Source organism: Dunckerocampus dactyliophorus, chromosome 13 (assembly GCF_027744805.1).
Source record: "Dunckerocampus dactyliophorus isolate RoL2022-P2 chromosome 13, RoL_Ddac_1.1, whole genome shotgun sequence".
NCBI classification, from domain to species: domain Eukaryota; kingdom Metazoa; phylum Chordata; class Actinopteri; order Syngnathiformes; family Syngnathidae; genus Dunckerocampus; species Dunckerocampus dactyliophorus.
Window position 1 is genome coordinate 1,704,154 of NC_072831.1, and position 21,178 is coordinate 1,725,331.

The 21,178-nt window shown below is 44.9% G+C and overlaps 1 protein-coding gene and 1 pseudogene across 8 annotated transcripts in view; one reads left to right on the top strand and one right to left on the bottom strand.

Moving 5' to 3' along the window:
- The first annotated feature begins 5,992 nt into the window (after positions 1-5,992).
- Positions 5,993-11,730, top strand: LOC129192446 (uncharacterized; annotated as a pseudogene).
- A 1,139-nt stretch (positions 11,731-12,869) lies between these two features.
- The window catches only part of LOC129192445 (uncharacterized), a 34,528-nt gene continuing 26,219 nt past the window's right edge, over positions 12,870-21,178 (bottom strand). For 5 of the 8 annotated variants that reach the window (XM_054796500.1, XM_054796501.1, XM_054796499.1 and 2 more), the window contains 19 exons: positions 20,970-21,139; positions 19,310-19,515; positions 18,981-19,126; positions 18,690-18,779; positions 18,319-18,561; positions 18,075-18,244; positions 17,656-17,861; positions 17,374-17,522; positions 16,380-16,442; positions 16,216-16,296; positions 15,875-16,117; positions 15,632-15,801; positions 15,243-15,445; positions 14,911-15,062; positions 14,588-14,677; positions 14,227-14,469; positions 13,992-14,151; positions 13,834-13,909; positions 12,871-13,751 (listed from right to left, as the gene is read on the bottom strand). In XM_054796500.1, coding sequence (XP_054652475.1) covers positions 13,732-13,751; positions 13,834-13,909; positions 13,992-14,151; positions 14,227-14,469; positions 14,588-14,677; positions 14,911-15,062; positions 15,243-15,445; positions 15,632-15,801; positions 15,875-16,117; positions 16,216-16,296; positions 16,380-16,442; positions 17,374-17,522; positions 17,656-17,861; positions 18,075-18,244; positions 18,319-18,561; positions 18,690-18,779; positions 18,981-19,126; positions 19,310-19,515; positions 20,970-21,139 — 2,881 coding nt within the window. In that variant the 3' untranslated portion in view covers positions 12,871-13,731. Of the gene's footprint in view, positions 13,752-13,833; positions 13,910-13,991; positions 14,152-14,226; positions 14,470-14,587; positions 14,678-14,910; positions 15,063-15,242; positions 15,446-15,631; positions 15,802-15,874; positions 16,118-16,215; positions 16,297-16,379; positions 16,443-17,373; positions 17,523-17,655; positions 17,862-18,074; positions 18,245-18,318; positions 18,562-18,689; positions 18,780-18,980; positions 19,127-19,309; positions 19,516-20,969; positions 21,140-21,178 lie in introns of all 8 variants that reach the window. The other 3 variants (XM_054796502.1, XM_054796503.1, XM_054796504.1) reach the window with 3 other exon arrangements.

Sequence of the window (21,178 nt, forward strand, 5' to 3'; positions counted from 1 at the left end):
GTGCTGCGGGTCCGAAATCGTATGCCTATCTTACACAACAGGGTAAGGTGACTTTACGAGCTAAAGGGATTACACCAAATTATGAAAACTGTAAAAAATGTAACTTTGACAGCCTCACAGATCTGGTGGAGGGATATCTCAATCGACAATCGCAACTTGTAGGGGCAAGTGGTAGTGATAAGTCGTTCTTTGTAAAACATGTACTCCAAAATATGAAGGATACTTTTTCTAGAGTTCCTGATCAAATCATCTGGAGCTATTCATCCTACCAGACCATGTATGATGAATTGGCTAGAGATGTGAAGATTAAATTTATTGAAGGAATCCCTGACTCTTTGACGGATGAAAATATTTTTCCATCAAATCAGCACAGTCTTTTAGTTGTTGATGATTGCATGGATGTTGGGGCCAATCATGATGAATCAATGAAGGCATTTACAATGTATAGACATCATAAATTAATTTGTTTCATCAAGGAAAACACAGCAGAACGATTAGTTTAAACACTAATTATATGGTCCTTTTCAAATCCTCTCATGATAAACTGCAGATTAGAATTCTGGCTCAGCAAATGTTCCCTGGCCGAAGGGAATGTTTTCTTCAGAGTTTTAATGATGTGACTAAAGACCCCTACTCATATTTAATCGTAGACTTAAGACCCGACTGTCCAGAACACTTCCGACTGAGAAGCGGCATACTTCCAGACGAGTGGCCTGTAGTGTAACAGTATAAAAAGTGATTCAAAACATGTCGAAGCAGATTAAAAGAAACCTTCCCATTTTAAAAGCCTTTCTCACTCGAAAACCAAAAGAGAGACGGGGTCTTCTAAGCCACGCCTCGGAAGATCTCATCCTGGCACTCCGTAAGATCGCATTGAATGTTTTCAAGGGGAACATCCCACTATCCTCAGACCAGTACAGTAGGTTAAAAAAGCAGAAAAAAATGATCAAACTTTTTGCTAACCATAAAACTGTCATAAAACATAAGCGTAAGGTGTTGACACAGTCCGGTGGTTTCCTTGGGGCGTTATTAGGAGCAGCAATCCCACTCCTAGCCAGTTTGTTTGCTGGTGGGACATAGACACAGACCGTTATCATGGCGTCATTTACTAAAATGTACATTTCTCCCCATTAACTGGAGACTTTAACCCAGAAGAAGACGTCTGTCGAAAAAGCTCAGCACGTTTTGGAAGACAAAATGGAACGTATGTTAAAACAACCCGGACCCACATACACTAATTCGCTACATTATAACGATCTACTACGATCTACTAAATATCTGGCCTTACTCAGAAAGGAGGAGAGTTGAGGCCGTGATATACTTTTGAAACTACCTACTGCACCCACAAAGAAAGCGGCTATGTTAGGGTTGAAGAGGAAGATCATCAACATTGAAAAAGAGATTTTAGACAACATAGGATCATGCAATCGGAAAAATGCGGCATATATTCTGCAGAAGCTTCGTAATTCGGACCTTTGATGAAAGATGGAACCGTTCAGGCGAGATAATTGTGCAGAACAACCTCATTAAAGGGTCTCATTTTCGATTTGATGAAAACTCTGACAAACCGTCGGTTCCATGCATGGACTGTACCTTGCGGCTGGGATATATTAAAACAAAAATTCTGAATTAAATATTCCAATCACAACTGTTATGAACGCTCATGCACGTGAACGATTACGGCTTAAACCCTCCAATGAGTGAACCCCATCCTCCGATACGACGGAGTAAGAGAAAACGTGGGCGGGAAAAAATCAGGGGCGACATCACTGTTAAACTCAGATTATGACAGCCCGAATTTCGTTAATCAGCTGTATACACCTACAGCGTCTGAATGGCAGTTGTCTACACCGATCCCCTCCAATTGGCTAGATTTCAGTCGATACAAATGAATTCATGCAGACTGTATGTTTTAGTTTGTTTTTTAACCAATAAACATTTATTGAAAATGAAACATCAGCATAAGGGCATTTATTCAGGACAGATATACCACTCATTACGAGCGAGTGATTGGTTGCTTTAAGGTGTAGATGTACTCCAATCCAATCCAATCCAATCCACTTTATTTATATAGCACATTTTCTAAACACTGTTTCCAAAGTGCTGCACAGACTAGCAAAACCATAAATAATAAGTAAATAAAGGAATGTAAATGTAAATAATAAATAAAAATTACGACAATAAAAACTAAAAGATCAAATAGAAACAAAGAAACGTACAACAATAAAATATAAAATATTTAAAACAAGAAATCGAAACAATAAAAACCAAAAGTCCAAGAAGTAGGTAAAAAATAAATAAGAAAATTTAATAAAAAAAAAATAAAATAAATAGAACCAATAAAAACTTAAAAAAAAATAATAAAAGACACAGAGGATACTGCTGATTGAGGCCCACTACAATTGTCCCTGCGATGTTGAGGACTCTTTTGAGGACAGCGAGGTAAAGATTTTGGCCAAAGAAAACTGATGGTTTGAAAGAGGAGTAAAGGAAGCTATTTTTGTCAAACAACAGAACCCATCATTGAATCGGAATGGTGGTTTGAGGTTTAATTTGGACCCTGTGTTCAGCAGGTTACTGAGACCAAAACCCACAGCTCTTAGTCTTGCAAATGAGGTGAAGGCAGGGCCGAGCCAGAACAATAGATGCTAACGAGCCAGTATCAGAGTCGTTCATACCCAACTACAGGGAGCTACACTTCCCTTTGATCAGAGGTGTTAATAACAGGATAGGATTATACCACTACTCCGCCCAGGCTTAGTGTAACGAACCAATAGAAGGAGGGCGTCGGCACACCAATTCCGCCCACTCTTACTGTATTTAAGGCCTAGGCTACCAGCACTTATTAGTTCGCTGACGAAGCTCTTCGGATGAGGAGCGAAACGTCCGACACCTTCTTCACAGAAGTACAGATGACGTCTCAAGAAGCCTTTCCCTCGATGGACAACTCCTGTACGACTGAGAGCCTACACAGACGTATAACACTCATAAGTTTTAAAGAGCATGCTTTCTAATTACAGGTTTTAGCGCTCTTCACATGTGAAATACATTTAACATATTTCTTGACAAACTTGGTGACAAGAGCATCATTCTTTTTTAAATTATCAGAATACAGCCTCATTACTTCCTGAAAAGAGAGTCCTTTTAAGCGTTGATAGAGAAAAAGTCTAACGTGAGCGCCACAAGTCGCAGAGTTGTCATCTTGTACTTGGAGTTTGTTGTAGCGTATTTCATGAGAATTTCTCGTGAGGAAAGTTATCAAGCTTTCAGGATAGAATATAAAATCCGGTCCGTGAACATAACTGTCGAAGAAGCATGATTTGGCTTCAATAATCATTCCCACCCAGTGTTCGCCCTCACGGGGTTGGTCATGGGTGTTAACGACGAGATAGCATGGTTGTTTATCAATCTTAGTTGGCAGTAAATTACTAGGCCAAACCCCTCCAAATGACTTGCCCAAGATCAGTCTCAGGATAGAATCTATTTGATGGTTGTTCATTTCTCCAGCTTTAATAGTCAATCAGAACCTGACGCTTCGAGTTTATTTCTATGACATTGTCATAACAGGCGTACACAATCAACGTCATAGTTCTCGGTACTGCCACTCTGAATTTTAAATCCAAACGGCATGTTCCATGTACTGCAGGAGAGAGAGCTTCAGCGTCCATTTCATCGTCTCTTGACAGATTGAACAGAAACAGTGAGTAACCGTTTTCAAAGATTTCACGGTCAGTGCACAGGGGACTGTCTTTGATATGTCTGTTTGTTCCCAGATAGAGATTGTAAAATTCGTGAACACTCTGATGTGTATTGAAGTTGGGCTGGTATGGTTTCGCCGAGATAAATTGTGAATTTACACTGAGAGAGAGGTATTCAAGATTTGCATGTTGGAACTTAAACGGGTTGAGCTCCCTTGCTCCAACAAATGCCCTGTGGTCGACAATTCCGGCGACGATGTATTTCGGAAGTCTACCCAGATATAAGTTGTCCTGTGAACACACACGTGACTGCGCCCGAATGCTAACATTTTTAACGACAACACGACTTATCGGGTAAATTGTGTTGGATTTCGTTAAAGCGGCTGAATGTCTTAGCATGACATCCGGCGAGGCTTCACAAAAATGCTAGCACTCACAATGTTTAAATTTAACTCGTCAGCTGCAGAAGGCATCAATGTAAAAGCACATTTAGCCTTTACAAGTTTCAATCGGATATCTACATTGGTTAGCAGGAGTCTTTCAGAAAAATAAATGTCACCGTGCAGGGGTCCAGTTAACTCAAATGTTCGCGAACCACGAGTGGAGCTTGTACGCTTGACAAGACATTTGTTGGGAGCACCGAGTGCCGTGTCAATTGAATATAAATCTTTGCTGTCTTTGTACCACGGACCTGCCGAAAACTGACTCTCCAATGTTTGTTGTGAAAAGTTGATGAGGGTTTCAATAATAGATCTGTAAGGATGTGTTGTGGACGAAGAGCTAATGAAAACAAGAGTCAAACTGACAAGGCCATCCTTGCCAGCAGACTAAAACCATCTGACCATTTTACATTTTCCGGTCTAAAATTTCTTCCATGCGGAAAAGAGTGTCAGAGCCAATTATCACCTTCTGCAGTTCGGGTTCATAGAATGTCCCATTCAGAATTTCACCTCTTATATCCCTTAATTTATAAACAGGAGGGCGATATGTTTGTTCACTATAAAGTATTCATCGGTGAATGACCGTTCATACATTTTCTCAAATACCCCACGGTATTTTGAAATCCGCACAGTGTCTCCTTCTTTGAATGTAAATATGGCTGGCTTAGCGGTCAGAGATAGTGTCCCGTATAAATTTTCAAACACTTGCGAGGTCTTGATAGGGGTTACCTCCACAGGTTTATTTTTATACCACCGTGATAACTGTGGTTATAGCTGTCGAGTAAATCCTGAATTACATCTACAGTATACACCTCTGAGTTTTTTTTTTTGCTGTGAAGTACCGCCACATTTTTCCCTTCAACGTACGATGAAATCTTTCCACCACTGATGCTTTCAGTTCACTTCCTGTTGCAAAGTGTTGAATGTTGTACTTCATTAGTTTTTCAAAGACTCGATTAAAAAATTATTTCCCTGAATCCGTTTTAACTGGTGTACAGCTCTTGTCTAAAATTGTAGCAAAAAGCCTTTGCAACTTCAAAGGCCATCACTGTTTTTCAGTGGTCGAGCATAAGCTCCGGCTGTATGCACCGATGAGCCTTCTGCGACCTCTCGTTCAGAGACCGTTTCAGACAGATCAGTCACCTTGTGTACAGAGCCGGGGGTGGCAGTGGATCCTCCACTATTCCGGTCAGGGGTGAGCACTATGTTCCCTTTCAACGTACAGGCGCAGGGATCGGTCTGGTACTCTTGCGCTTCGCCCTTCGTCCTGTTAGCCGTGGAAAAGTGGTGAATACATCTCAGCATGTCCTGAAGATGTCTGAGAAATGTTTGCTAGCCACAGGAGAAGCTCTTCATGCTGAATTTCATGGCTGCTGCTGACGTCTCCAGCAAGAGAAGCCACAGTGTTGCCTGAGGAAAAATCAGCCATGATGAAGTAAAGTACTTTCTCTATTCCGACTTCTTCTATATCTATATTTTACAATGAGTGGGTGCGTAGGTAGGCGGGTCTCGTACATGGGCCCTAGTAGGAGGAGGTTGTAAGCGGGTCTGCTGGGAGGAGGGTCTGGTAGGTGGCTCTGAGAGGCAGGACTGGAAGGTCTTTGTAGAAGGTGGAGGCCAGCATGCGTGATAGAATCACGCGGAATCAGTCTCTAATTCACAAACAGACTCTTTGGACCAATCCATCAACCTCCAATTCTCTCTCAAAAGCAGGGCTCAGATTTATTCGCCTCTTATAACTAGTCATCCTCTGTCTTCCAACATTGTCTTCAGTTCGAGTGGTTAACCTCTTTTCCAGCAGGGCATGCCTCCGCTTCACACCATCTTGAGTGAAAAACAAGCTAATATCTAATATGTAATCTAATATCTGAGGAGGAGAAACCGCCACTGGCTGAGCTCCGAAACATCATCAGGAGGAAACTCACTACCCTGCGTAGAGCTGAATGGCACAGGAGACGCAGGAGAGAGAGAGCCAGGAAGCGAACTGCTTTCATAGCTGATCCATTCGGATTCATCAAACAGCTTTTGGGGCAAAAGCGCAGTGGGCATCTAGCCTGCTCCAAGAAGGAGGTAGACTACTTCCTGAAAAACAACTTGAGTGACCCCGAAAGAGAGCAAGACCTAGGGCCCCTCAGTGCCTTATTGGACATACCATCTCCCACTGTCGATTTCAACACCGGCGAGCCCACCTGGAAGGAAATCCAGGATGTGGTTGCTGCTGCCAGATCCAGATCAGCTCCAGGACCCAGTGGAGTACTGTACAAGGTGTACAAGCGCTGCCCTGGACTCCTTAGAATGCTCTGGAAGACCCTGCGTGTGATTTGGCGCAGAGGAGCTGTGGCAGATCAGTGGAGGCTTGCAGAGGGTGTCTGGATAACCAAGGAAGAGAATTCCACCAAGCTGGAGCAATTCAGAACCATCTCGCTTCTTAGCGTTGAGGGGAAGATCTTCTTCAGCATCCTTTCCAGAAGGTTGACAGACTTTCTCCTCAAGAATGCCTACATTGATACCGCTGTCCAGAAAGGTGGTATCCCTGGTGTGTCAGAATGCCTAGAACACACCGGAGTAGTCACCCAGCTAATCAGGGAGGCGTGGGAGGGCAAGGGAGACCTCGTCGTGCTCTGGCTTGACCTGGCCAATGCCTTCGGCTCCATACTCCACAAGCTTGTGGAGACTACCCTGGACCGTCACCATGTACCCAGGAAGATCAAGGACCTCATTCTGAATTACTACGGGAACTTCAGACTCAGAGTCACTTCTGGGAGCACAACATCTGACTGGCACAGGCTCGAAAAGGGCATTATAACTGGGTGTTCGATCTCAGTTAGCCTTTTTGCCCTGGCCATGAACATGGTAGTCAAGGCAGCCGAAAGGGAGTGCAGAGGTCCTCTGTCCAAGTCTGGCATTCGGCAACCACCCATCAGAGCCTTTATGGACGATCTCACCGTCACCACGACAACTGTGCCTGGTGGGAGATGGATACTCCAGGGCCTGGAAAAGCTCATATCCTGGGCAAGAATGAGCTTCAAACCAATTAAATCGAGGGGAATGGTGTTGAAGAAGGGAAAAGTGGTAGACAAGTTTCGCTTCTTTGTGGATGGCACGGCAATCCCATCTATCACCGAGAAACCAGTCAAGAGCCTGGGCAAGATCTTCGACTGTAGTCTCAGGGATTCTGCATCAATCCAAATCACCATCAAGGAGGTTGAGACGTGGCTGTTGGCAGTTGACAAGTCTGGCTTACCCGGCAGGTTTAAGGCGTGGATTTACCAGCATGGCGTCCTACCCCGGGTACTTTGGCCTCTGTTGGTGTACGAGGTGCCCCTGTCGACTGTAGAGACTCTGGAGAGGAGGATCAGCACTTACCTCCGTAGATGGATGGGCTTCCCACGCAGCCTATGCAGTGTAGCACTGTATGGGAGGACCAACAAACTACAGCTCCCTTTCAGCAGCCTTGATGAGGAGTTCAGGGTCTCTCGCACAAGTGAGGCCTTGCTCTATCGCGACTCCAAGGACTCTAAAGTATCATCAGCGGGCATCGTGGTGCGAACTGGCAGGAAATGGAGGGCTCAAGATGGTCTGGTGGTGGCTGAGTCCCGGCTGAGACACAGGGCTCTGGTGGGCACGGTGGCAATGGGTCGATCTGGGCTGGGTGCAATTCCTCAACCTTGCTATGAGAAGGCACATGGAAAGGACAAACAAGAGCTAGTCCTGAAGGAGGTGCGGGCAGGGGTCGAGGAGGAACGGACCAGCAGGATGGTGGGCATGCAGCAGCAGGGAGCATGGACAAAGTGGGAGGGGGCGCTGGAGAGGAAGGTGACCTGGTCTGAGATCTGGAAGGCAGAACCCCAGCGCATCGGGTTCATGGTCCGTGCTGTTTATGATGTCCTGCCCAGCCCAGCCAATCTCCATCTCTGGGGCATGGGTGACTCTCCAGCATGTGCCCTGTGCTCCAGGAAAGGCTCTCTGGAGCACATCCTAAGCAGCTGCTCAAAAGCCCTCGGGGAGGGTCGTTACAGTTGGAGGCACGACCAGGTGCTGAAGACTGTTGCTGAAACCATCTCCAAGGCCGTGGCCAAAAACATCAGCCACAAGCAACAGCTTGGCAAGAGGAACATTGCCTTTGTCAGGGCTGGAGAGCAACCACTACCACAGCCCAAACCAGCTGGCTATCTCACCTCAGCAGTGGACTGGGATCTCCGAGTTGACCTAGATAAGCAGCTCAAGTTCCCAGACCACATCACAGCAACTTCCCTGAGGCCAGACATCGTGCTAGCGTAAGTCTCTTCAAGGCAGGTGCTTCTGTTAGAACTGACAGTTCTCTGGGAGGATCGTATAGAGGAGGCAAACGAGCGGAAGCGGTCAAAGTACAAGGAGTTGGTTGAGCAATGTCTAAGAGCAGGGTGGAAGGCACGATGCGAGCCCATTGAAGTAGGGTGCAGGGGCTTTGCTGGCCGCTCATTGTGCAAGGTTTTCACACTACTTGGCATCACCGGAGCTGCAAAATGGAAAGCCATTAAGTCCACCATGGAGGCAGCAGAGAGAGCCTCCAGGTGGCTGTGGATCAGGAGGAGCGATCTGTGGGCCCATGCTACTGGGACACAAGCCGGGGAATGATCAACCCTAGGCTGGGTCACCTGAGTGAGGGCGTATGATGTTGAAAGACCCGAAACGCCCGATGAACTCAGGAACATCACTGATTATGTGTCCCAGTGCATCTCACGATGTATCTTTCATTCAAGAGATCACCCAGCTTTGGGAAGTCAACCACCTTGAATGCAAGGTGAATCGGGAAATCCTGCTCTTTCTCCATAACTGTCCTCGACCTGAGGACCCATATCTCACCAGCAGCCAGATGTGTGATCTCGAACAATTGACGAAAAAAGATCCATCCTCTTCACGCAGTAGCGAATCCGGTCTCACCGCTACACTTGCCAACATTCTCCTAAGTCCTACTTCCCCTTGGTCGTGCACATGTTGCATGTAATCAATGTAGTGAATGGAGCTCTTCAGTTTTTAAAATTCAATAGAATAGATTCTCAGCTGCGTAACCTCTGGTTGTACATATTCATGACTATATAGATCGACAAAGGGAACTACTCCCATGCCTAACCTCACTAACCACTAGGTGGCCCCCGTCAAGATGCAGACTCTTTTTCCTGATCACTGCCATTTTTTCCAACAGTCACTTATAGTCTGACTCAAACACTCCTCGTTATATAAGACATCTCACACATTTGCTCACCCCTCCACCTTCACCACGCCCACCAATTCCCTTTAAAATAATACTCACATTCTAGAGTAAATCACAAAGTCACACCCCTTACTTTCCCCCACCTCCTCACCACCATCACCACGCCCTCCAAAATGATCTCACCGAAAATGTGCGGAAAAAAAGAGGACCACCACCACACGTTTCAAAGTAATCAATTACATTTAGACAGTTTTTCACCTATTATTTTTACCGATTATATTCATATGACGTCATCACATTTTGTCACTTAGTGGGTAATTCTTTCTCTTGTTTTCATCTATGTTGTCCACCTTGACTGTTTGTTTTTGTAAGTGAACTCTGGCATCTTTCTCTAACTGATCTTACCAGTTACCAATTATTTTCTTCTTCTTTTAACTAAAGGCACACTTTTTTTTTTTAACTACACTCTCTCTCTCACACACACACGTCTTTCACTTATACTTGGAGAGAAATTTTACCTCAAGGTCCACAACCTCCAATTGGTACTTAGGCGACCCAAACCCCACCTTCCAACCCTAATTTTAGTGGACTTTAACCACAGAGTCCGCAACTCTCACAACATCAACGTGCTGTGAAGCTATCCTGTCTTATCTAAATAGCGGCAAACCATGTGTTCAGAAACGTTTAGGAATATCTTCATGCAATAGCAGCCAATATGAAGAGTTTGAATAAACAGGTCTCTTCTTACCTTAACGTGGGCCGGCCCTGATATTCCAAACACCTTTCCGTCCACCTGAAAATGTCTTTTCCTCCTCTGGAGATCACGTCTCGGGGTCTTGGAAAATTAATTAAGCCAATTTCACGTCCCTCTTACGTGTTCATTAATCTCCAGTTATGAAAAGGAAAGAAGACTCACACACCAAATTAGTTTTACAATGTGTATTGAAGAATAAGTCACAATACCTTAACACTCTTACAGAGCCCTGCACCCCGTCTCATGCACCTGTTCCCTGATCTTCTGTACTTATTTTAAGGCACTCAACGATAATCCAATCATTAGACATCAATGCAATTTATGCAAGTCATTCTAAAATCTACTTGTAATAATTTACCCAGTCAGTAAATAAGTTTTGTTCCTCGAGTCGATAGCCCTTAAAGCTAGGGAAATCATCTAACTTGTCTAAAAATATGATTTTAAATTTTGAGTGTATGTCCCACCACTCTACGCGACTTCAAACTAACAATTTTAGTCTGTTTTGTCTAACAACAATAACGCTTACTGGGATCAGGTGTTTTCCTCACTGACATTGAGATGAATTCGACCTATTTAACAACCCCCCTTTGTAGTCAGACTTCGCCACAGAAGCCATTCTCGAGTGTACGGACATGCCTAACGAGATGCCCAAGTAGATGCGAGCGTCTTTGTCATATACACAAGAAAGCACAGGCGACAGTACACAGGAATACAGGAGGAAACAAATATAACGCTGAGTGTTTTGTGAGAAGGCATTTTTGTGATGCAAATGTTTTAATTTTTTTGAGAAGCCAAACTCTTTACTTAATTGTCCCCAGCAACTAGGCAGGACTACAGTACGTTCATTACAGAAATATGACCAGAAGTGGGCTGAAGAAAGTGGGGGTAAGTTGCTGTTAATGGACTACAATGCTGATGGGGATGTCATACAACTTCATGTCAAAAAATCCCAACTATCTGTTTCAATAGTGTTTTTGGAGCAATAACAATGACGTGGGTAATCAAGACCCTGCCCTTACCTGGTCATGCCTCCTAAATGGGACCTCTGTTTGGCAGAACATTTGGAATCACAAGACATCTGGTAAACAGCTTTGTGTGTGTGACGAAAACAACTTATGGAAGTGATCCGGTCACGTGGACCTCTTAAGTTGCCTGTCAATTGGCATTCACAAAAAGAGTCATCTGGAGTTTACAGGAAGAGAGTCATTTTACAATACACAAAACGGGTTATTGTCGGAGAATGGGAGACCTGCGATGAAGTCCAATGCAATGTGGGGCCAGGGACGTGAAGGGATGGGCAAAGGGCAGAGAGACCAGTGAGTGCTTGATGGTCGGACTTATTGGGTGCGCAGACTGGGCAGGCTGCCAGAAATAGCTTGCATCCGCTCCGAATGTGGGCCACCAAAAGTGCAAGGAAAGCAGGAACGCAGTCCGATTCCCTCCCGAGTGGCAGGCAAGGTTGGAGTTGTGGCTCCAGCACAGGACTTTGGGACGAAGTTCGGGAATAATGTAGAGTAGCCCCGGGGGACAACCAGCAGGGGAAGTAGTGTCCTTGAGTGAGTTCGCTACTCGTTCTCCAAAGTAGCAAAATAGCTCTGGTGCAAAATAGATTTACAATTGGGGTGTTCAGGGCTATGTTCACATTGCAGGTCAATTCTGATTTTTTTTGCTCATACGTGACGTGTATCTGATTTTTTTTCATGTTACTGTGAACAGAACAATTTCAATTTTAAAATAAAAAAAAGTTAGTCTACGCCTGTTTATGTATTTATTGAATCATTTACATTTGAAAAAGGTGTCAGGGTAATTTGCCGTGCCTGCCCTGCTCATCTGTGCCTCCTGCGCTGCCTTTCTCTGTGCTCTCCCTCTCTGGTCACCTGATCCTCCATCGTCTGCACTTCCCCCGTCACCTCCTCCTCTCTCTTGCCAAATTGCTGCACGTCCTCTGTCACTTCCTTCTCTCCTCATCTGTGCCTCGTCTCCCTCTCAAGTCACCTGTCTGGGAGAGGGCATCGGCCTTGAGTCTTTTGGCTGAGCGCAGATATTCCAGGTTCTTATTCCATGTACTTGTGGTGTCAGCCATGTTAGTGGTTGGAGTTTTACTGATTGTGTGGGGTGGACAGGTGTCTTTATGCAGCTAACAATCTCAAAAGAGGTGCTTCTAATAGTGTAGGTTGACTTTTAGGCGGACTAAGAGGTCTTTGAGGGCCAGAATTTTTGCTGTTTGGCAGGTGTTCAAATACTTATTTGTAGCAGTAACATACAAATACATTTAAAACTCCTACATTGTGATTTCTGGACCGAAGATGAAAATTTCAGACCCCTGCATGATTTCAAAGTAGGAGAACTTGCAAAATCGCAGGGTGTTCAAATGCTTACCTCACTGTACATTAAAAAACAAATTGCAGTTAAATAAAAATAACCAAAAACAACAAATCTGTTCAGAATCGGTTCAATCCCATCTGTTGAGAAAATAAAGCACTCCCAATAAAACACACAATAAAAATAAAACTGAATATCAAGTCTGTAAACAAAATTGGAACTTCAATAAGGCACATTGGGTATTGTTTAGTAAACGACACTGCGCATGCAGCATACGTTTAAATGAGCTTCACCATCCATCAATCTCACCGCACTTTACTCTTTGTTTTTGCTTTAGAAAATCCTCATATAGGCAACTCTCTCATTATCTGAATTTCAAGCTGGTGTACCTTGTCCAGCCAAGGGCCTAAAAAAAGACAATTCACCCCAAACCAACGCCAAAGAATATGAGCAGTTCTTTGCTTTTATAATCAAGTTTATTGTTGTTACAGGAACAATGCTTTAACATGTTCATTATACAAAAAGCCATGCATTACACCAGCTCGAGCTGCACCTCATTTCCTCGACAAAATACCATCAAAAATCATGCTGCAGCTTGTTCCACCTGGGCAGGTGCCTTCGACAAAATACCATGAAAAAAATCGTCCTGCAGCTCGTTTTAACAAAATTGTGCTGTAGCGCTTTTCCATCTCTCAAATCCCTAGGCAGGTGGCTACGACAATAAAATACCAATAATCAATAAATACAATCATAATCAACCAACTGCATCCAGGTAGTACATCCATTTATATATACTCTAATATATTAGGATCTCCAATATTTTCTCTAATCTTTTTAAAATGATTTGCAACTCAGTGTGCTCATTGTCTTTATGCTGTTTGGATCACTACATACAGGCATCATGTCTGGATTGAACAAATACAAATATTCAAGAATTAAAGCAATTAGTCTGCCTATTCGACATCAGCTGGGGAGCTTGTTGGAGACCCCCAAACGCACCACTGAATACATCGCTGGTGATTTACACAACCGTTCTCAACACTTTTCTGACTTTTCGATGATACATGTCAGAATATCAAAAAAAGACCAACAATATACGACCACGAATGCTGATTTGTCAATAACACATCAGAATATCAAAAAACACTTCAATGAAGTTCCATGACCATAAATGCTGATTTGGCAATAACTTTCCAAAAAGATTATTTTTTAAATGCGTCAGTGAAATTACAGCTCCATAAATTGTGTTTTGTCATGAATACTTTCTGACATTTGGAGTGATTATACATGTCAGAGTATCAAAAAAAGACTTGGCCATGGATGTCACTCAGATGGTTTCTCCCCTGGAAATAAAGAGGAAGGAAAGCATGGTTATTATAGCCACGTGTTGCTCCAGAGCCTGATAGCCATGCAGGACATACTTACAAGTGATTGGTCCAATGGTTAGTGGCTTCATTGGAGGAGACTTTGGGACGGAGCGTTTTGCTCTCCCCGGGCAGGACTGCATGTGGAAAACATGACAACTAAGTTCTTCAGCAACAGACACGGCATTGTTATTGAACAGAATACGGCATGTGACTCACCGGGATGCAGAATGCACTCCTCTGGTCACACAGGCTGAGACTGCAGTGGAGGTAAACATCTCGGTATTCCTGATCAAGAGGGTAGACCTGGGCCGAGAAACGTGCCTGAAGGGATGAGCCGCTCTCAATCACAAACACTTTCTGGCGCTTAATGGGACATCTAATTCAAAAAAAAAGTTTATGATCAGCATTCCGCATCTCGTCTCCGTATTCACCCAACTAAGCAAAGACATACTTGTTGTGGATGAGGGACACTCGCTCAGGAGTGTCAGGATCTGGTGAGGGAGAAGCGAAGCAGTCCTCCAAAACAACCACCAAGCTGGGATCACTCTTGTCCACAGAGACCCCCACATGTAACTGTGAGCCCACTGGAAGAACCACCACACCTTCTGGGTAAGTCTCCTTATAGTCCCAATTCTTGAACAGGACCATGGAGACTCTGACCTTGGCACCTGAGCCAACAAAGACGCCTTCCATCCTGTCAATAAGAGACACATATCCTCATGAAGCAAGCTCTTCTCTCATTATTATGGGCATGCCTGCAGAGCGCAGTGCATGCCTCTGCAATTGTGTGTAAATGTAACACTAATACTTGCCGGCGTGGTGGGTCCACCTTCACAGCTCCAGATTGGTGTGACGGATCAACAGGGGGGAGATTGTGGTGCTGACCAACCTCTTCTCTGGGCCTCCACACAAAGCAAACACAACGCCTTTCAGTATCAAAATAAAGTATAAATATTGTAGAAATGTGAAGCATCAAGTGACATAGCTTGTCATGAAATAGTGTAATCACGACACAAAACTGATAGAACACGGCAGCAACATGCGAGGATACAGCATCAGGCTATTCTTCATGTTTCTACTTTACGATAATCACATCACTTTTGTATCAATGTTCCATTCATTCATCACGACTCACAAAAGGACGGGTCTGACAGCCACGTTCAGTCTGGTGTCTGTGTCCAGGGGATACACGCATGACCAATAAAGAATCGCGGCGGAAGCGACGGTGGCACTGCTTGCTGGATAGATGAATAAAGTGTTGTTGTAGAGGATATGCGTGCTGTTGGTCTGGAAAAACAGATGAGAACGTTTATTGATGATTGATGTCGAAGAGATGGTTCCACGTCTTTGACAAGGAGGAGCAACAGGACAAAGGTTCTCATCGATGCGACATTGATCTTTTCTAAATGCAAACGTTTGTCTTTGACATAAAATTCAACGTTTGAAGTCTTTTTTTTTTTTTTTTACCTGCAAGATGTTTCCACAGGCACCCGCCTGGCTGTCAGCTTCGTACCAAACGACACCATTTTGCACCCTGGCCCGGGAACAGGTAGGGGATGCCAGGTGGCCAGTCAGTGGGTCCAAACCAGCGGCAGTCATGCTAGCTGTGTCCACGCCCACTTCAATTTTGTCAGGGCCACAACTTAGGTGACTGAGTGAAACACCCAGTGCTAAAAAAACGGGGGGCATTCGTTTCATTTTCTGTGTGCAATATTCCAAAATATGAAAATACAAGACAGTCTTCACAGTAACATTGCTGCAGATCAGGACATTGATCATACTTTAGACTTTACATCTGGTGGCACAGCTGTTTTTACTCAAGTGACTACCATTTTTGTGTCTAACATCTTTCTTACCGTCAGAAAGCTGAATGCAGGAGGAACTCCTGCGGTCACACAGGCTGAGGCTGCAATAGAGGTAAACATCTTGGTATTCTTTCTGAAGAGGGAATAACGGGGTGGAGAAACGAGCCTGGTGGGACGAGCCGCTCTGAACCACAGACACTTGCTGGCGCTTAGTGGCACTTCTGATAAAAGCAACGTTTATCATCAGCATTCTGAATCACTTCTCCGTATTCACCCAACTAAGCAAAGACATACTTGTTGTGGATGAGGGACACTCGCTCAGGAGTGTCAGGATCTGGTGAGGGAGAAGCGAAGCAGTCGTCCAAAACAACCACCAAGCTGGGATCACTCTTGTCCACAGAGACCCCCACATGTAACTGTGAGACCAATGGAAGTACCACCGGACTTGCTGCATAAGGCTCCGTATAGTCCGGTTTCTTGAACAGGACCATGGAGGCTCTGACCTTGGCACCTGAGCCAACAAAGACACCTTCCATCCTGTCAATAAGAGACACATATCCTCATAAAGCAAGCTCTTCTCTCATTATTATGGGCATGCCTCTGCAATTGTGTGTAAATGTAACACTAATACTTGCCAGCGTGGTGGGTCCACCTTCACAGCTCCAGATTGGTGTGACGGATCAACAGGGGGGAGATTGTGGTGCTGACCACTGGGTCTTCACACAAAAGCAAACAACTCCTTTCGGTATCAAAATAAACTATAAATATTGTCCAAAAACGGTATTGCGGCCTTCTTTACCTTTTTGCTGCTGAGCGGGTCGGAATGGGTCCCCTGTCTTGATGAAGCGCTTGTACAGAGAAACTGAACAGAATTTGGGTGGTGCAGGTTGATGATGAGAAGCTTTATAATAATCAGAGCAAACTGGGGCAGCCACCACTTTGCATGTGAAATCGATGGCTGCAGCAGTGTAAGGAAACGTGACAATGCAAATGGAAATGTGTGACAAAACGGTCAACAAAAACGACGGCTTCCCAGCCTTTCCTGTCCTGGCACAAGCAAGCAAGGCGCCATTTATGGCTTCCGCATACGTAAGCGTACACACCCACCTGTGCCCACGTGCCCACACCCCTCCACATCCACGCAGACTAAATGCAGTGCTCTCCACCCAACTTACCTGTCTCCTCCAAGTGGCAGACCTTGTTAAATAAATGCTTTGATGGTAATTACACAGTACGATTCAGCAAACTGAGGATACAATGTCAGGCTATCGAGCACTCGGAGAGCGCAGACCTCCGTGAAGTGCCATACATGCTAACATGGGCATGCTAACACCAAGCATAATAGTGCTAAGTGATGCTGCTATGCTAATGATAGCATTCTAGCAATGCTAACATGCTAACGTTAGCATGCTGACGCCAGGCATACTTGTGGGTGTTAATATAAGTGTCTAGCTAAGAAAATGGCTAAAAAGGCTACGATGCCGTTTGCATTAACACCGAGCATGATAGTGCTATGTCTTTATATAAGTGTTTACCTATTATTAAAATAGACAATTTTGGGAAAATTTGCATTTTGGATGACCCCCAAAATGTCATCAGTTCTTCCATATCCCATTTTTGACAATTCTTGAAAATGTCATCCAAATCCATTCAGAACTTTTCAAGTTATTTTGAACACAGACAAACAAACAGCAGCAAAAACATAACCTATGCGGTGCACTTGTGCCAAGTCCTGTGCTTGGCGGAGGTGATCATCCTAAATCATATTGGTCGTTGTATTCGTTACTACTCACAAGGAGGCGGGTCTGATGGTCACGTTCAGTCTGGCGTCTGTCTTCAGGGGATACACGCATGACAAAGGAAGTCTCAGGGGCAGAGAGAAGGCACTCCTTGCTTGATAGATGAATAAAGTGTTGGAGTAGATGACATGTGTGCTGTTGGTCTGAAAAACACATGAGAACTCTTCATCAAATGCAGCCTTTTATTGATGGATGGATTAATAATCACTTGTTTGCCTTGGACATGAAATGAAATGTCTCCAATACGTGTGTGTGTGTGTGTGTGCTCCTTTTTACCGTCAGTGTGTTTCCACAGGCACCGGCCCGGGTGTCAGCTTCGTACCACACGACACCATCTTGCTCCCTGGTCTGGGCACAGCTGACAAGTGCCAGGTGGCCAGTCAGTGGTTCATAACCAGCATGTCTTGCGCTGGCTGCGTTCACACCCACTTGTATTTTGCCAGGGCCACAAATAAGCTGACTGAGGAGTGGTGGATCCAAATCTAAACAAAACATGATGGGGGAATTAGTTTCATCTTCTCTGTGTAATTTGCCAAAAGATGAACATAAAGGAGTCACCTTCACAAGAGAACATATTGCTGCACATCATGACATTGTTCATACTTTATACATCTGGTAGCATGGGTGCTCTATCAATGTGATGAACATTCTTACACCACATGGGTCCACACTGTCTGTAACTTCTTCCTTCATACCTTCACAAACGGGACTGCAAGAGGAACCCCTGCGCTCACACAGGCTGAGGCTGCAGTGGAGGTAAACATCTTGGTTTTGTCCCTCAAGAGCGAAGGGCAGGGTGGAGAAATGAGCCTGGAGGGATGAGCCGCTCTCAACCTCAAACACTTGTTGGCGGTTAGCGGGACATCTAATAAAAACAACGTTTATCATCAGCATTCTGCATCTCGTCTCCGTATTCACCCCGACTAAGCAGAGACTTACTTGCTGCGGATGAGGGAGAATCTCTCAGGAGTGTCAGGATCTGATGAGTGAGAGGCGAAGCAGTCCTCCAATACGACCACCAAGCTGGGATCACTCTTGTCCACAGAGACCCCCACATGTAACTGTGAGCCCAGTGGAAGGACCACCGGACCTGCTGCATAAGGCTCTGTATAGTCCCATCTATGGAACAGGACCATGGAGGCTCTCACGTCGGAACCCAAGCCAACAAAGACACCTTCCATCCTGTCAATAAAAGACACATACGCTCAAAGCATGCGCAGACCATCTTATTCTGGCTCATCCCTATTGTTATGGGCCTGCTTGTGGATGAATGCTCTAACATTGAGTAAAAATGTAACCCTTATACTTGCCAGCGTGGTGGGTCCACCTTTGCAGCTCCGCTTTGGCGTGCTGGATCATCAGGGGGGAGATTGTGGTGCTGACCAACCTCTTCATTGGGCCTTCACACAAAAGCAAACAACTCTTTTCAGTATCAAAATAAACTATAAACATTGTAGAAACATACTCAAGCGTGCAGAAAATGTAAACATGAGTGACGTAGAAAGGTCGGCTATGCAAAATGTTTCGACTTTACTGTAGTCATTCTAAATCATCTCATATTGCCAATTGTATCAAAGTCCCATTCATTCATGACTACTCACGCCAGGATGGATGTGATGGTCAGTCTGGTGTCTGTCTTCAAGGGATACACGCATGACACAGGAAGTCTCAGGGGGAGATAGGAGAACGCAGCGCTTTCCGGATAGATGAATAAAGTGTTGGAGTAGATGACATGTGTGCTGTTGGTCTGAAAAACAGATGAGAACATGTCATCAAATGCAGCCTTTTATTGAGACATTGGGTATTGGTAATTGAGCATGCATGGCATCAACGTGGAGAAAGGTTCTCATCAATACTAAACACAAATGTTATTGTTGGTTTGCCTCGGACATGAAATGTCTCCAGTACGTGTGTGTGTGCTTCTCTTTACCGTCAGTGTGTTTCCACAGGCACCCGCCTGAGCGTCAGCTTCGTACCACACGACACCATCTTGCACCCTGGCCCGGGAAGAGTTGCGGAATGCCAGGTGGGCAGTCAGTGGGTTAAAACCAGCGCGTCTTACGTGAGCCGAATCCATGCCCACTTCCATTTTGCCAGAGCCACAAATGAGCCGACTGGGGAATGTGGGATCCAAATCTAAACAAACATCATGGGGCATTCATTTCAGTTTCTGTGTGTAGTTTGACAAAATATTAAAATACGGTCGCCTTCACAAATAACATGTTGCTGCAGATCATGACATTGATCAGACTGTAGACCAAAGTGCAAAGTCTAAAGTGCGGCCCAGGGCCTTTAGCAGCCCACAGCTGTTTTTTATTGGCCCGTGGAACATTCTAAAAATTCAACAGAAAAATCAGCAGTAATTTTGCAAAAATAAAGCTAATATGAGGAGGAAAAATGTTTCCATCTAACAAAAAGTTCTGATTTTACAAGACCGTCATAACTTTATGAGAAATAAGGTCATTTTAGTAGCATAAAGGTGAACTACAGAATGCATAAAAAAGTAGAGTCTCCAAAAAGTAGCCACTAAAGTTCCAATTGAATATTTCCATGAAACGTCTTTTATTTGCGTATGTTGGCCGCACGGTGGTCTAGTGGTTAGCATGTTGGCAACACAGGAACAGCCTGGAGATGGGAAGACATGGGTTGGATTCTCCCTTGGGCATTTCTGTGTGGAGTTTGCATGTTCTCCCCGTGTGTGGGGGGGTTTTCTGGGTACTCCTGTTTCCTCCCACCTTCCAAAAGCATGCATGTTAGCTTCATTGGAGACTCGACATTGTCCATAGGTATGAATGTGAGTGTGAATGCTTGTTTGTCTATATGTGCCCTGTGATTGGCTGGCCACCAGTCCAGGGTGTACCCCGCCTCTCGCACGAAGTCAGCTGGGATAGGCTCCAGCATGCCCCCGCGACCCTAAAAAGAGGAATGCCGCGGTTTTGTCTTTGGTCGGCACGTGCTCGGTGGGCCCAAGATGGTGCTCCACCACACCGGAGGAGAACTGCAACTGATCGGCTGTAAGAGCTTTTTGGGGACCGTGTTCTTGCTTTGAACCGCTTGGTGGAATGGCCCCCGGGGTCACTTGATTTGACGCCGCTGGACTTTATTCTGTGGGGCCATCTCACGTCACAAGTGTATGTGATACCACTTCATGACCTCCACAGCAGTCAACAGCGAATCAGGGCGGGGGAATGATCAGGCCAGCAGTGCGGGACATGCGGAGGAGAGCACAGCTGTGCATCCAAAGAAATGGAGGTCAAGTTGAGGACAAAGTGACAAAGTCATGCATGCAATTACGCAATAAATGTTGGTATGGAGGGAAGGATGATGTCCATACCAACATATGCAAATAAAAGACGTTTCGTGGAAATATTCAATTGGAACTTTCGTGGCTACTTTTTGGAGGGTCTACTTCTTTGGATACGCCCTGTATTACATAAGACTTTTTTAAGAGTTAAGTTCACACTAATAGGCTTTTCCACAAAATATCAAAGTTGCAACCTTTCATTTTTCACTATGCCGCCCTTGATGGCAAAAGTCTGGACACCCCTGCTGTCGACTACAGGGTTCAGTGTCTTCAACCTCATTTTTACCTTCACAACCCGGACTGCAGGAGGAACTCCTCTGGTCACACAGGCTGAGCCTGCAGTGGAGGTCAAAATCTCGGGGTTCTCCCTGAAGAAGGAAGAGCAGGGCGGAGAAACGAGCCTGGTGGGATGAGCCGCTCTCAATCACAGACACTTGCTGGCGCTTAGTGGGACACCTAATAATAGAAACAACCTTTTATCAGCATTCTGCATCT